The 15,627-nt window shown below is 45.3% G+C and overlaps 1 protein-coding gene across 1 annotated transcript in view; it reads left to right on the plus strand.

Annotated features, from left to right (window-relative positions):
* Nucleotides 1-6,512: 6,512 nt before the first annotated feature.
* The window catches only part of KCTD9 (potassium channel tetramerization domain containing 9), a 44,329-nt gene continuing 35,214 nt past the window's right edge, over nt 6,513-15,627 (plus strand). Inside the window, exons 1-2 of the mRNA XM_068272321.1 lie at nt 6,513-6,645; nt 8,930-9,054. Coding sequence (XP_068128422.1) covers nt 6,598-6,645; nt 8,930-9,054 — 173 coding nt within the window. The 5' untranslated portion in view covers nt 6,513-6,597. The remainder of the gene's footprint in view (nt 6,646-8,929; nt 9,055-15,627) is intronic.

Below are 15,627 nucleotides of genomic sequence, written 5' to 3' on the forward strand. Positions count from 1 at the left end.
GATTCTTTTAAAACTGTTCAAAAATGACTTATGAAGAATGCTACTTTCAAGAATGCTTATGTGGTAATCTCAGGTTTACCACTCAATCACTTTTAATCGGCCATATAACAATCTGACGTTTGATGTATTTTTACGAATAAACCAACTGGTAGGGACAGCAGTTTTTAGATATTTAATGTCACAGCTGGTGGGATTACCTCTAAATATGTTTAGTTAAGGGGATAATTTGCATATTTAGTAGTAGTGCATTGTGGGTAACCACAAATGTTCATTTATAACTGAATTATTGCAAATTTCCTTCTGTTTTAAGAAGGCAATTACACCAAGCTTTGCTTTTTTAGTAAGAGGGCTTTTTGGTCCCTTTTATCCCCCTACACACTCCTATTAGTTTGGGTCACCCTGAGCTGCTTGGTTACTCTATGTTTAGTTAGTTAGCTTCACACTTGTTCTCCCGGCGCTGCTACAGGCAGGTCATAGGACAGCCACACCGCAAGAGGGGCAGTCAGAGGATTGCCATGGCAACAGGCCTTGTGCTTTGGCATTACGCTGCTTTGTTTACAATACCTGTTTTAGCTATTGCGAACAAAGCAGCATAATCCCGCAGCACAAGATACGCTGCCATGGCAACCTGGCGACTGCACCTCTCGCTGTGCGGCTGTCCTGTGACTGGCTGGCATCTACTTTAGCCACACTTCTCAGGGGTCCTCTCTGTGAGGATTCCTCCGGAGATCAGCGTGACAGTACATGGATTATTACCAAGCTAGATCCACCTCACTGGCCCAAACTCATTGAATCCACATACAAACCATTCCTATAATTGTTTTGAGGGGTGTGTAGCCACTTTATAAAGGCATTATACTGTTTATGTACAGCCTGGGTCTTCATAGGTCAGAAATGCAAAAATCTATAAGTACACTATTGCTACAATTCATGATCACATCCAAGATCAAACATTCTGGCACACCAGATCTTTAAAGAGAGTCTGTAACAAAAAAAAAAGTGCCCCTGGGGGGTACTTACCTTGGGAGGGGGAAGCCTCTGGTTCCTATCGCGGCTTCCCTCATCCTCCTCCATCCCACGGTGGTCTCGCTCGACCCCTCCAAAATCTCAGCCAACAATTTGTCATGCTGTGGCGCAAGCGCAGTAGCGCCTGCAATATTTACCTTCCCCCGCCTCCAGCACAGTAGCAGCTACCCAATGGGCTAAGGCGGGAATAGCCAATACTAATCAGGTCCGCTCTACTGCACAGGTGACTTGCGCCTGCGCAGTAGAGCAGACCCAACTGGGATCGGCTATTTCCGACTTAGCCCGAGCCAAGAGCCGCTACTGCGCCTGCACTGGAGCCGAGAAGGTAAATATTTACATGGCCACCATTTGGGGGCATCTAGCGAGACCACCGTGGGACGGAGGAGGAAAGGGGAAGCCTCATTAGGATCCAGAGGATCACAAGGTGAAAATAAATTGATGAGATAATTGTATCTATCGTCCTACTACTAAAAATGATTTTTTTTTTAAGAATCCCAGTTTTATTTTCAGTTTTTTTGAGCTAAAAAAAAAAAGTAGGTGTAATGTTGTATTGTCCTAAATTACTGTTACAGTCTTTCTCACGGTCTTTGTATCTCCCAGAGCTAAAGTATATGAACTACTGACCTTTTTTTATCTATTCCTTGTACTGAAAAGCTGTCCTCTTCCAGGAAAGAGTTTTATCACTGTAGTTACTTAGTAATGAGGATTAGGGCCTATTTCCACTAGACAAGTTGCTATGTGGAAACCGCACCGCAAAGAAATTGCAACCAAATTCACGTCAAAGGAGTAGTTTTCATTGACGCAAACTGACCTACGCGATCCGGCACAATGCGACGTGTGAAAATTTATGGGTAGCATGCTGCAGTTTTCCACAGCATGCACCCAATTCCCCATAGCGGCCGACGGAAAGCCGCATGACGCCGCATCCGGTTGTACAGACGACAACCGGAAGTACCTGCGGGGGGGATCCGAGGCGATGCGGCGATCGTGGGCCCTTACTGTATAGCCTGACTAGTTCCTGAAGGAAGAGAAACTGTCACATGTCTATCTCATCATGTCACATCAAGAACACTTTAAGGGCCAGTTCACACTACACTCAAAATCACACCATTTTCCACAATTGAGATGAACAGGTCAACAGGAATGTCAGTGGATCCAATCCTATCTATAGGACCATTTTTAATGCATCTCTTGTCCCCATTGTGGTAGCAAAATGCAAACTCAAGTCCTGCACGACTTTTACAGACACCATAGACCGCAGGTGTCAAACTCAAGGTCTGCTCCATTGATACATCGGGCCTCTTCTGTTCTTCCCAGCAGCCGTACACTCTGTACTTCCACACCTCCAGCTTCTGATCATGTGACATACATTCGGAGCCGGAAGCATGCGGCTGTCAGAGAAGACCCAAAGCAGCACTGGAGCAGGTAAATATTAACTCCACCACGCTATTCTGCAGATGAAGCTGGAACAGCTCCAGAGGTGTCCTTTGTTAAATCTAGCCAAAACAGAAGTGGTCAGATACAGCAGATAGTACATCAGAGCCACTCTGACTGTCCACCTTGTGGTTGTGACTTAGAACCCAACTTAAAGGCCTAGTGCACACCGGAGCGTTTCCGCTGCGGTTTGCGATCTGCTTGCGGGTGCGGATCTGCTAGGGTAATGCATTTCAATGGGGTGGTGCACACCAGAGCGGGTGGCGTTTTGCAGAAACGCATACTCCCGGGCTGCAGCAGATTTTGGATTGCGGATGCGTTTCTGCCTCAATGTTAAGTATAGGAAAAACGCAAACCGCTCTGAAAAACGGCACTTCAGAGCGGTTTGCCAGGCGTTTTTTGTTACAGTAGCTGTTCAGTAACAGCTTTACTGTAACAATACATGAAATCTACTACACCAAAAACGCTACACAAAACCGCAAAACGCTAGCTGAAACGCTGCAGAAAAATAAGAAAAAGCGTTTCAAAATCTGCTAGCATTTTGCGGATCTGCTAGCGGTTTTTGGTGTGCACCAGGCCAAAGTGAACCTAAACCGAATGAGAAAAAAAAAAACTTTCACTTACATGGGGCTTCTTCCAGCTCCCTGCATCTGCCCTGTGCCCATGCCGTCAATCAATGATCCTCCACTCCCCCGCAGTGGCTGAGTTCAATTCATCAGCCCTGGCCGCAAGCGTCCTCGATCATGCTCCCATTGCCGGGAGTGCCCTGCACAGGCAGATCCTCCTACTGCGCAGGACGCTCCCAGGGACAGAAGCGTAATTGATGCCACGCACCTGCTAGTCACTGATAAACGAAAATAAACTGCGGCTGGGGTCTGGAGGATAGTTGATTGATGGCGTGGGCACAGGTCGGCTGCAGGGGGCTGGTAGAAGCCCCAAGTAATTGAAAGGTCTTTTTTCTCATTCTGTTTAGGTTCACTTTAAGTGACATTGGGCTCTATTCTCAAAGACTTCCCGCATGCGGTAAAGTGCATGCGGGAAGTTACCGACCAAAACACCGCCACATTGAAATTCTCAAAAGGTTCCGCATGTTTTTTCCGCATGCGGAAAAAGTGTGGTAAAAGTGCGGGATTAAAAGTCGGTATTTTCCGCAATAAAAGATCAATTCTCAAAAATGTTCAGGCGCATCATTTCGTCGTTAATTACCGATTTTTTTATCACCTACAAGTAGTAGGTGATATATTCCGCATCCCATTGACTTTAATGAAGTGTTAAGGGCTGTGCTTGCTGGACTTTAACTTTTTTTTTTTTAAACACTTTTTCATGCGACCTTTTTACCGCATCATTCCCGCATGAATAATGACTGTTTCCGCATCTTTTTTTTCCCGCATGCGGAAAATATTAGTGAATGTGGAAAAAATGCGGAGTTTACCGCTGGCGGGAATATAGCGGTAAAATTTTGCGGAAAATTTGGCTCTTTGAGAATAGAGCCCATTGAAAACCAAGTGTGTTTCCCCCTCCTGGGCTGTTTTCCACTTAAAAAACGCATCGATCCATTGAGTATATGGAGCAATTGGGAAGAGTTTGCAATTTTCCGACAGGAGAAAAAAAATATCACTGCAGTTTCCATAAGTAAGGATATTACCTAGCATTTTTCAATCGTAACATGACCAAATAGCAAAACGCACTCAGTGAAAGATAACCCTTAGGCCACATTCACAGTGATGCACTGCGGCGCAAGGCAGCTTACAGCACTGCAGTGCACCACCCGTGCAACATTCACAGTGCGGCTGGTGTGTTGCAGTATAATGGGCTGCGGTATGGTAACGCACTGCCTTACTGGTAAATGTATGCATTAAAGGATAACTGAAGCGACAGGTCTATGGAGGCTGCCATCTATTTATTTTTAAGCAATACCAGTCGCCTGGCTATCCTGCTGATCCTCTGCCTTTAATACTTTTAGCCATAGACCCTGAACAAGCATTATGCAGATCAGGTGTTTCTGACATTACTGTCAGATCTGATTAGAGGATTAGCTGCATGCTTGTTTCTGGTGTTATTCAGACACTACTGCAGCTGAATAGATCAGAAGTTCTGCCAGGCAACTGGTACTGTTTAAAAGGAAATAAAAATGGCAGCCTCCATATTCTTCTCACTTCAGTTGTCCTTTAAAGAGAGACCGAGGTGGGGACAGAAAATGAAAACTATGCTACCTGTGACCATGGCCTTACTCCTCCCGCTCTATCATGCACCACCGCATCACCCTTTCTCCCTAAGGTAGGAACACACTAGGTAGAATAGCATATGCGTTTCCATGGCACATAGTGGAAAATGCACATGCGATTCTGCCTAGTGTGTTCCTACCCTAATCCATAAAAATAGCATGTCATTATTCTCAGTTATATGCAGGATAAAATGGCATGGTCCAATGTTACAACTTAAAGGGGAACTGAAGTAAGAGGTATACGGAGGCTGAAATATTTATTTCCTTTTAATCAATACCAGTTGCCTGGCAGCCCTGCTGGTCTATTTCTCTGCAGTAGTATCTGAAGAACACCAGAAACAGACATGCAGCTAGTCTTGTCAGATCTGACTTTAAAGTCTGAAACATCTGATCTGCTGCATGCTTGTTCAGGGTCTATGGCTAATAGTATTAGAGGCAGAGGATCAGCAGGGCTGCCAGGCAACTGGTATTGCTTAAAAGGAAATAAACATGGCAGCCTCCATATACCTTTCTCTTCAGTTCCCCTTTAACACAAGCCATGATGTATGCAGTGTTCTCCCCAGGCTCTTTTAACCGGGTGCTCCACCCGGCTAGTTTTGGTGAGTACCCGGCTGTCATCGGCTCACCTCCTTTTATGCTGTAAGCAGAGTTGCTCACACAAGCATATTCCCTGTATTCTTTCATCTCGCACGGTCGCACCACCCGGCTACTTTTTCATACCACCCGGCTACCATTTCATGCCACCCGGCTGGAAAAAAATTCTGGTGAGAACACTGTGTATGTGGCTATTAGGGATGTTGAATGAGATGCAAATATTTCTGAGTTTATATAGAATTATGCAAAATCTGCATGCAAATATACATAGCTTGAATTTAGTTCCACCATAGTCCGTTTTAAAGCTGCATAAAATTAGCATACTCCTGCATCAACTTTGAATTGACAAATACTACATGAATAGCAGATGTACTTCATTCCCCCAATGGGCAGTGATGTCGATCGACTAGGGTTTTTCTCTTCCCACCATCTGGATTCATGTGCACTAGAGCAGAAATTCACATAAAACTAATCAGATTTGGAACACTAAAGGTGCCCCTTAATGATATAATCTTTGACTTCACAACCCTACCCCGTCTAGGTAATACGATGGACTGCCTAAAGTATCCATACAAAGTCTACCCTTCTATAACATACAGATTTAGTAAGATCGTACAATCAAGATTGCATCATTAGTGAGCACCTTTATGATGTCTGACAGCATACCAGCACGATCCATTAGTGAATTTCACTTCTTGTTGAGAAAATATTCACCTAAATTCGGAATTCCTGCTCATCCAGCAGCAACATGCACAACCACCACACTTCCTCAGCACACCGGTACTGCACAGCCAGGGGTGGAGCCAAATGACGTCTCATTCATAAAATACAAAAAAAACCGTTCCCTTGCTATTTATAGCTTGTATAGCTATGCAGGCTGCTAGTTTCCCAAAATGAAGCATGCAGCTCAGGCTTTCAAGTTCTTTATTATTATTATTATTGGTACTAGAGGTATGGTCATTTTGCCCACAGCCAATATGGCGTCTCTACGTCTCTCTATGACTGTGTGGTGTCGGAATGCCATAGATTGTCTACGTGCCCCATACGTCATGTCGTACAATCCACGCCAAGACGCAATACTACTCCAGGAAAGAGTTGGACAAAGAAGGCGGGATTTCAGCTATTGAAAAGTTTTGGGAGGGGCCTAATTATGAAAACGTTCTAGCTCCGCCCACCGCCTCTTCCCTTTGGTTGCTGAATGTCCGCCGAGCTGCCCGGATTGGTTGTTGCTTTGAGCTGTCACGCGGCTGCTCTGCTCGCTTCCGGGTTGGCTAGGCAAGGCAGGGAGGCTTCCTGGAGTGGGAAGGGGAGTCCTGAGCATGAAGAGGGTCACCCTGTTCGTGAAGGGGAATGGAAGGAATGGCAGGGTAAGCCTCATGCCACCCCCGGTAGCTGCAGTTCTCCTCCTAGTACAATTGATATACCTGCTTCACAGTAGCCGCCTGCTAACCTGCACCTCCAGAATCTCCCGAGACTTCCTGCACATCACAAGTCAGCAGCAGCACTTTGTTTTTGTTTTGGGATGGGGCTGTTTTGGGGAGGTCTTATCAGTGTGGCTAAATTTTTTTTTTGTGGTGGAGGATAGTGGAGGTACTTTATTTAGGAATGGTGGCTGTACTAATAATGATGATATTTATATAGCACTTTTCTCCCTGGGGACTCCCAAGCGTGGTGACCCTGCATTACGCAGTCTCAATGGCTCGGGAGAAGAGGTGGGTTTTTAGCCTTTTCTTGAAGTGGAACTGAAGTTTGTTAAAAAAAAAAAAAAAATAAGTTTCACTTACCTGGGGCTTCTGCCAGCACCTTTCTGCCGACCTGTGCCCACGAAGTTATCATACGAACCTCCTTTCGCACGCTGCGGCTCACTTTCACTTCACGCAGTTGGAGTGCACTGTGCGGCCCTGGCCGTGAGTATAGTGCGCTGGCGAAGTAGAGATTTTCTTGTACAGGATGCTATGGGAACGCATGTCATTTTGCTGTATGTCACCCCTAAATATTGTCTGTAACCTAAACTAATGTCCAGCACTGTGTAATATGTTGGCGCTTTATAAAAACAATAAATAATACGCGTGGCCAAGGCACAATGGATGTCTGCTTCCACTAGGTGACAAAAAGTGAGCCGTGGCAGAGGATTGTTTGCAAATGGCATGGGCACAGTTTGGCTGCAGGGGGCTGGCAAAAGCCCCAGGCATGTGAAACTCTTATTTTTTTTAATTTTTGCATACTTTAATTCTGCTATCTAGAGAAGGAGCCTCTTGCACTGACTGTAGAAGTGAGTTCCATAGAGTAGGGGCTGCATAGGAAAAGGCCAGATCATCAAATGTTTTAGGCGCTAGTCTAGGGGACCGAGCAGGAAATCTCATACACCAATATCAGCTTGCTGCTCTAATTGGTGCTAGTCTTCTGCAGGAAACCTCATAGGGCACAGTAATCCAATCACAGCACCCTCTACAGAATGAATGTTGTGATTAGCTGAATAGTGTGGGCGTAGTTTAATACAACCAAGCAGCTGGAGAGGGTGCTGTCCACTCAATCACGCTAGCTCAGTGATGGCTAACCTTGGCACTCCAGCTGTGACAAAACTACAAATCCCATAATGCCGCTGCCTCCCCAAGTTATGCTTAGAGCTGTCAGAGTATTGCAATGCCTCATGGGACTTGTAGTTCCAGCACAGCTGGAGTGCCAATGCTAGCCATCACTGCGCTAGCTGAATTTCCCTATGAGGTGTCCCGCTGGGTCCCCTAAAGTAGGCTTGCACACACTAATTTTGTAAGAAGTAGGGGACCCAGCAGGAAAAACTGACTCTAAAATTTCCCACCAGGGCCCTCGCCTGTGGCTTTTGGACATGGTTTGATGGCGAAACCCAGCGGTTTCGCTTCTGAAGTTGACTCTGTGCTTGTTCGCCATCTCAATAGCACTGACAACCTGTAACCTAAAGATCCTGTCAAAGTAAATCTGACGTGAGATGATGGGATAAATGTAGGTACATGTACTAGCCTTACTAGAAATCAGTCAGAAGTCCCTTTCTAATTTCCAGTACAGCAAGAGTAAAAAACAAACAAAAAAAACTAGTTATCTATGCAAATGAACATGTCCAGCAGCTTGTCCAGTTCTGTACATTCCTGAAAAACAAATGGAAGCTAGAGAGCTGCAAAAGATTGTGAAAAGACTTGAGATTTAGTGCTGGAAGTACAAGGGGTCATTATTTCTTTGTACATGTTTGTATTTCAGTTCAGGACGGCAGATTTGGCACTGCTGCTGTTTAGAAATAATACTTACACTGATTCCATTTTTATATTCAGTTTATCTTCCTTTAGTAAGACCCATACAATTAATTTTCTCACTCACTTTTTACACTAAAGTTGTGTACAAGAAGTCATTATTACATCTAATTTTGTGATACTTGTGTTGTTTAGTCACAGTGTATACTGCTTCAGTTGCAGACATACAAGTGTTACATTGCCTGTACCATTATATGGGTTTATAGCTTGGAAACAGCAATAATTGTAGTACATAGGACAGGTAAGTCTTTACATAAGTTCCCTATGCCCTCTTTCTCATAGTCCTGTTTTCTGAGTAGCCCTCCAGCACAGACAATACTTCTGCTATTGACCTTACATTGAGTACAATTTTCCATTTCATCCATAACAGGTTGTGGCTCTGCAAGATGTATCCTTCTCAGATCTCCTGTCACTTGCTAGTGAAAAGTTTGACATCCATGCGACAAGTGTGTACAATGAGAGAGGAGGACAAATTGATGACATCGCTCTAGTTCGGTACTACATCATAACTTGTTTATTATATGTTCTGCATTTTAAAGAGAACCCGAGGTGTGTTTAAAGAATGTTATCTGCATACAGAGGCTGGATCTGCCTATACAGCCCAGCCTCTGTTGCTATCCCAAACCCCTCTAAGGTCCCCCTGCACTCTGCAATCCCTCATAAATCACAGCTGTGCTGTGAGGCTGTGTTTAATAATGGCAGTATTTGTATAGCGCCTTTCTCCTGTCGGACTCAAAGCGCTTGCGAGGCAGCCACTAGAGCGCACTCAGTAGGCAGTAGCAGTGTTAGGGAGACTTGCCCAAGAAACTCATTACTGAATAGGTGCTGGCTTACTGAACAGGCAGAGCTGAGATTTGAACCCAGGTCTGTGTCAGAGGCAGAGCCCTTAACCATTACACTATCCAGCCACCGTAGTGTCAGTCTCAGTTGCTCCCCCGCCTCCTGCATAGCTCCGGTCCCTGCCCCCGTCCCTTCCCTCCAATCAGCAGGGAGGGAAGGGATGCAGGCGTGGGCTGGAGTTCTGCAGGAGGCGGGGAGAGCAGCAGACTGACACTATAGAGATAAACACAGCCAGCTCTGACAAGCTGTTTGTCAGCAGCGTGGCTGTGATTTATAAGGGATTGCAGAGTGCAGGGGGACCTTAGGGGGGTTTGGGATAGCAACAGAGGCTGGGCTGTATAGGCAGATCCAGCCTCTGTATGCAGATAATATTCTTCAAACCCACCACGGGTTCTCTTTAAGGAAATGAAATACTTTTATGCCCAGGCAGTTACCGAAGTGTCTTTACGTAGCTGAGAAGCCTTGATGAAATCCTTATTTCGAAAAAATGAAAGCCACAGAACACACATAATAATGCTGAAAGGAACACGTACCGTATTTTTCAGACTGTAAGACAGAGTCCAGAGCGGACTATAAGATGCACCTAGGTTTAGAGGGCAAAAATCTGGAAGAAAAATACTAAACCTGGGAGCGTCTATAGTGCAGGGGCGTCTTGTGGAGCTTCAGTGCAATAAGGGGATGCACAACACAGTTACAAAAGCCATGTTAAGCCACAAATGCACCTAGTAACATGCACTACCAAGCACAGTTAGACCTATGGACCACCTGGTAGGGAAATGGGAAAGCCAGCACATGTATTTCCTAAAGCAGAATATGCAGTTAGCAGCCACTGTAATCCAGCACACAGTTATAGGTGAAGCACTCTCCTCATCATTTTCAGCAAACCACCTCACATACACTACAGGTCACCACATATACAGCCATCAAAGGAAGCTTGCTTGCATTATGATGCATTTTTGTAGTAAAGGGGCCCATACACTCAGCCAATTTTTGGCCGATTGATCGCAAATAGATTTACCAATCGTTCGATTTCAATCGATCTGACATGTTGGAAAAATTTGGCTTATCTCTGGAGATGGCTTATTAATTTGCATTTAACCTAATGGAAATCGGATGGCAACAAAATGCCATCAGATCAATTTTCAATCGATTTCATACTGACATCTATTGGAAATCTGTTCCTAGTAAAAAAAAAAAATGTTTTTAAACACATCAGATAGATCAGAAAATCTACTGATGATCTATCTGCTGCTAATCTAACCAGTGTATGGCCACCTTAAAGAACAAGCGACATGCATGCTAACCTAGAAATAAAAAACGCATATGTAATAGATAAATACTACTTCTACTTACATAACAGAAGTATTGTGCTATCCACGTAATGATTCCTGTGAATTTTATAAAGGAAAAGCAGACAATCCTATTCTGGGCAGTGGCCATCTTGCCAAGCTAATGCTGACATCATATCCTCTCTGACTCTTGTTTTCCTCCCTTCCTTCTCTTGCTCATTGTGTATTCATTAGCTGCCCTCCTCCCAGAGTCTACAGACACTCCCACTGAAGTGTATACTAGGAACTGCAGTTTTTTTTTTTTTTTTATTGACACATCCAATCACTGAGTCACCTCAGCCTTGCTTGTAAACGCAAGTAATCCGAGGGTTTTTCTGATAAGCAGCTAGGCAGGGAAATAAATGGAAGAGGAGGAGTATATTATAGATAAAAAGAACTCCCAGCATTCAACTGTTTGGCACTAGGGCCAGTGCTCCTAAAGTATGTGATAACAACAAACCATAACAGCAGAAAAAGTTTTGCAAGTTTTGAATGCAGGATTAGCATCATTATCACATAATACACTCAGACCGGTTGCTGTTGAAATTTGATTTTTATGGTGACAATACCAGCTCTGAACAGCAAGGTTCCTAGAGAAATCCTAGTCTAGATCTTCACAGGAATACTAATGATGCCGTTTACCAAAGTCACATGAATGAAGGTCGCTCAGACCAGACTTTCTCAAGTTTATAGCCTTTTATCACCTCTGCATATCTGATAGTCTTTTATGACCTCCATGAATAGCAGCAGACACAGGCATTACCAAGTCCCAGTGTGTAAAACTTCAAACAGCCTTCAGGAATTTCCAAACCTATTCCTTAGCTCACCAGCCTGTATAAACAACTTGACAGCTTCAGCCATAAATTTCTGCTATAGTAAGCTGAAAGAAGCCTTCTGCACACGCAGCACTCACCACTCATTAACAAGCAGGAAAACATTGGATTGAACTCCCAAGTTACACAGCGTCCCCTGAGTCAGCAGGTATCTTCACTTAGTGCTCTGAAAAGGTTGTGATGCAATTGGATCAGTGGTTGGCAAAACGGTGTTCCCCTGTAGGGCCTTGTGATGGCGCAGAGTTCACAGCTAATCAGAAACATCAGTGTGTGCCTCACCCGGAGCAGCCGGCATGGCTGCAGAGATCAGTGACATCTTCTCTCCTTTAGGCTTCCCCTGAACGCGTCATTACACGCGACAGGCACTAGGGGAAGCCTGAAGGAGAGCGGATGTCACCGATCGCTGCAGCCATGCCGGCTGCTCCAGGTGAGGCGCACACTGATGTTTCTGCTAAGCTGTAAACTCTGCAAGACGAACAGGGCCACGGGAGCAGAACAGAACATGGAAGTCCGATCAACAGTGTTCATATCTGCCGTTTTGCGCAAGTATGGGACTTCCTGCATTCGCACCACAAGACGCACTGACATTTTCCCCCCACTTTTGGGGGAGAAAGTGCATCTTATGGTCCGAAAAATACGGTATAGGTTTATCTTGTTTCTGCCTGGACTTCGGCACACCTGAAGTAGGAGGAATCTGGAGGCTTACATTTTAAAGTGCACCCGAGGTGAGAGGTATTTGGAGGCTGCCATATTTATTTCCTTTTAAAGTGGATCCGAGACAAACTTTTTTACGCATTGTATAATTGTGTTCATTTCAAATAGTTTATAGGGCATTCTTCAAGCCAAATACTTTTTTTTTGGTTTTGTTTTAATACTCGAATTACCTATAAAATAAACAAGCCTCGCCCACAGCTTCTCCAGAGTGCTTTGGCAGCAAGGGCTTATGGGAGCTCAGTCTGGGCAGGAGGAGGAGGTTACAAGCCAGAGATTTCAGAGGCAGAAGGGGGGGGGGGGGAGTAAAGTTCTCACAGGCTGAGGGCTGGAGACGCACAGCAGCTTGCCTGTGTGTAATGTGACAAATAGAACATGGCTGCCCTCATTGTATCACAGGAATAAATAATCATAAACTGTTGAATCTGTTTGCAGCTAGATTTGCTGTGTAACCTATCTAAACTTTAGATAAGATATATAGACAGGTTACTTGTTATAGTTAGTTTTTCATCTCGGATATGCTTCAAGCAATACCAGTTGCCTGGCTATCCTGCTGATCCTCTGCCACTAATATTTTTAGCCATAGACCCTGAACAAGCATGCAGCAGATCAGGTGTTTCTGACAAGATTAGCTGCATACTTGTTTCTGGTTTAATTCAGCCACTACTGTAGCCAAATAAATCAGCAGGACTTCCAGGCAACTGATATTGTTTAAAAGCAAATAAAATATGGCAGCCTCCATATCACTCTCATCTTGGGTGTACTTTCACAATACAAACTACCTGACTGTCCTGCTGATCATCTTCCTCTAAGGGTGCCCATACATTACTCAATTTTTGGCATGGATATCCGCCTGATTCGATCATAATGATCGAATCTGACTGAGGGCTCGTTTCCACTATTGCGGTGCGGAATCGCCTGGATTCCACCGCTGATTAAATCGCATGCGGATGCGATTCCCATTTTTTTGCCGCGAATTCGCATGCGATTTTGCATAGGTGAGGGTATATGCGATTTTAACCATGTCACTGCCTGTGTGAATTTACATTGGTACCTATGCGAATTCGCGGCAAAAAACGCATGGGGAAAACGCATGCGATTTCCCTATTAAATACATTGCATGCGATTCACATGCATTCCACTCGCAGGCGAATTCTGTGGCTCTTTTGCGCGTTTTTTCACCGCTGAAAAAAACGCACCCCAACAATGCTACAGTGGAAACAGGCATCCACTTGCATTACATGTGCGAATCCGCATGCGTTGGACGCATGCGGATTCGCGATAGTGGAAACGAGCCCTGAGATTGATCATTTCAATCGCTTTCTGGCCAAATCGCTCAAAGCCATTGACCCAGCATGCTGGCAAAATGTCAGTCAAAAGGGCTCTATTGGCTGCTGTACGAGGATTAGGCTGAGCATTTTCAGGCAGAGTGCTCAGACTGAGTTGAGAGCTTACTGCACTACGATATTTGCTTTTGTAAGACCGTTTTTGTAAGTATATTACATAGCAAGGAAGTGAGCAGCGCTACTTAAAAACAGACTAGTGCCTACCTGCAAAAGAGTGCAAGCCCCACTTGTGGGGTCGAATACACACCGAGCATATACATGACCTGTCTACCACTAGAGGAGGATGTTGGTTTCCATTAACAGCTTGCATGCAACCTATTAAGTACTCGTCCCTCCCACTGCGAAGAAGTCAATCCTCCATGGGAGGGGCCTAACACTAACTAAATCCTAACCTATCTATATGCATAGCCTGGGTGCGGCTAATCAAATAAAATCGAAAATTGAAAATTGCGCTGATCCACCTTTTGCGTAAGTATATTACATGTTGCTATTACTTTCCATTGTTGGAAAAATATAGAAATACTGATCCATGTAACTTGATGACTCCTAAGCTCTGTTACATGGATGATTTTCAAGCAAATAGCCATAGAGGTAGCTTTAATGAGACTCCGTAAGGTTTTTTTCAGATAAACTCAAATGCAGAAAAACATTTTCTTTTAAAGCGGTTAGCCAGCTTGCAGGAACTTATCTAAAGCTAGCTATATATGGACCAATAGCAGCATGGTCCTGCCAGCGATCAGTCACTTGATTGGGGAATAGTCAACTTGTCATATTTCACCATATATCTACTTAACCTTTTCGGGACCATGTGAATGAGATCCTACGCCGCACTTGTGGCTGTTCTAGCCTGATGCGGCGTAGGATCTACACCGGCCCGCAATTTCCGCTCCCGACGCGACCGTGCGCACCCGGAGGGGGAGATTAAGCTGTCATATGACAGCCGACATCTCCCCCGAGTGATCAGCAGCCATTGCGTATGGCTGCTGATCACACGATCACTACGATCGCCGTCGGATCGTAGTGATCTGTTTGACAGCTGCGGCGGCAGGGGGGGAAAGAAGAGGATCCACTCACCTCCCTGCCGTTCCAGCGACGATCGGCGCCCCCCTCCGCTCTGGCCGGCATCTCCGCTTCATCTGACGTCAGCGCCGGGTCCCGTCTTGATGACGTCATCAAGCCGCGACCCGGAACTGCTCGTCAGACAGAACAGAGATGCCGGCCGGAGAAGAGGGTCCCGTGCGGCTCATCGCTGGAGCCTGGAAGGTAAGTGAAGGCTGCGGGCAGAAGGGGGAGGCACAGGCCACCATGGGGGACACCACTCTAGCCAGCCACACACGGTATCCGGCCGCCTGACCCCCCCCCCCCAAACGCGCGCACCCCCTTCCCGCGCAAAATGCCTGGTCCTTAAGGGGGGGTAGGTGGCCGGTCCCTAAAAGGTTAAAAGAGAACCCAAGGTGAGAGACCAGTAGAGGCTGACATATTTCCTTTTAAACAATGCAAATTGCCTGGTTGTTCTGCCGATTCTCTGCCTTTAATACTCTTAGCGATAGACCCTGAACAAGCATGCAGCAGATCAGATGTTTGACTGGATTTGCTGCATGCTTGTTTCAGGGGTGTGATTGACACTACTGGTGCATGTAACATCCGCAGGATGGCCAGGTGACTGGTATTGTTTACAAGGCGAAAAATATATCCGCTTCCATATCCCTCTCACTTCAGGTGTACTTAAAGTGAACCTCCGGGACTAAAAATCTACTCAGCAGAACTGGAAAGGCTTGGTGTTTAACAGTTTCACAGCATCAGAACTTTGTTTTTCTTACCAAAGCATCATGTTTAGCTGCATTTTTAGCTAAGCTCCACCCATCAAAGAAAACTGCCTGGGCTTTTTTCCCCTGATGCTGTGCAAAGCAGGATGGGATTTCCTTTGTTGTTGTTCATGTTGCCTAGCAACTGGGAGGGGTGATCAGCACACAGGACAGTTGGAACTGTGTCTCATGCTCCGTCACCTCA

The sequence above is a fragment of the Hyperolius riggenbachi genome, chromosome 3 (genome assembly GCF_040937935.1).
Source record: "Hyperolius riggenbachi isolate aHypRig1 chromosome 3, aHypRig1.pri, whole genome shotgun sequence".
NCBI classification, from domain to species: domain Eukaryota; kingdom Metazoa; phylum Chordata; class Amphibia; order Anura; family Hyperoliidae; genus Hyperolius; species Hyperolius riggenbachi.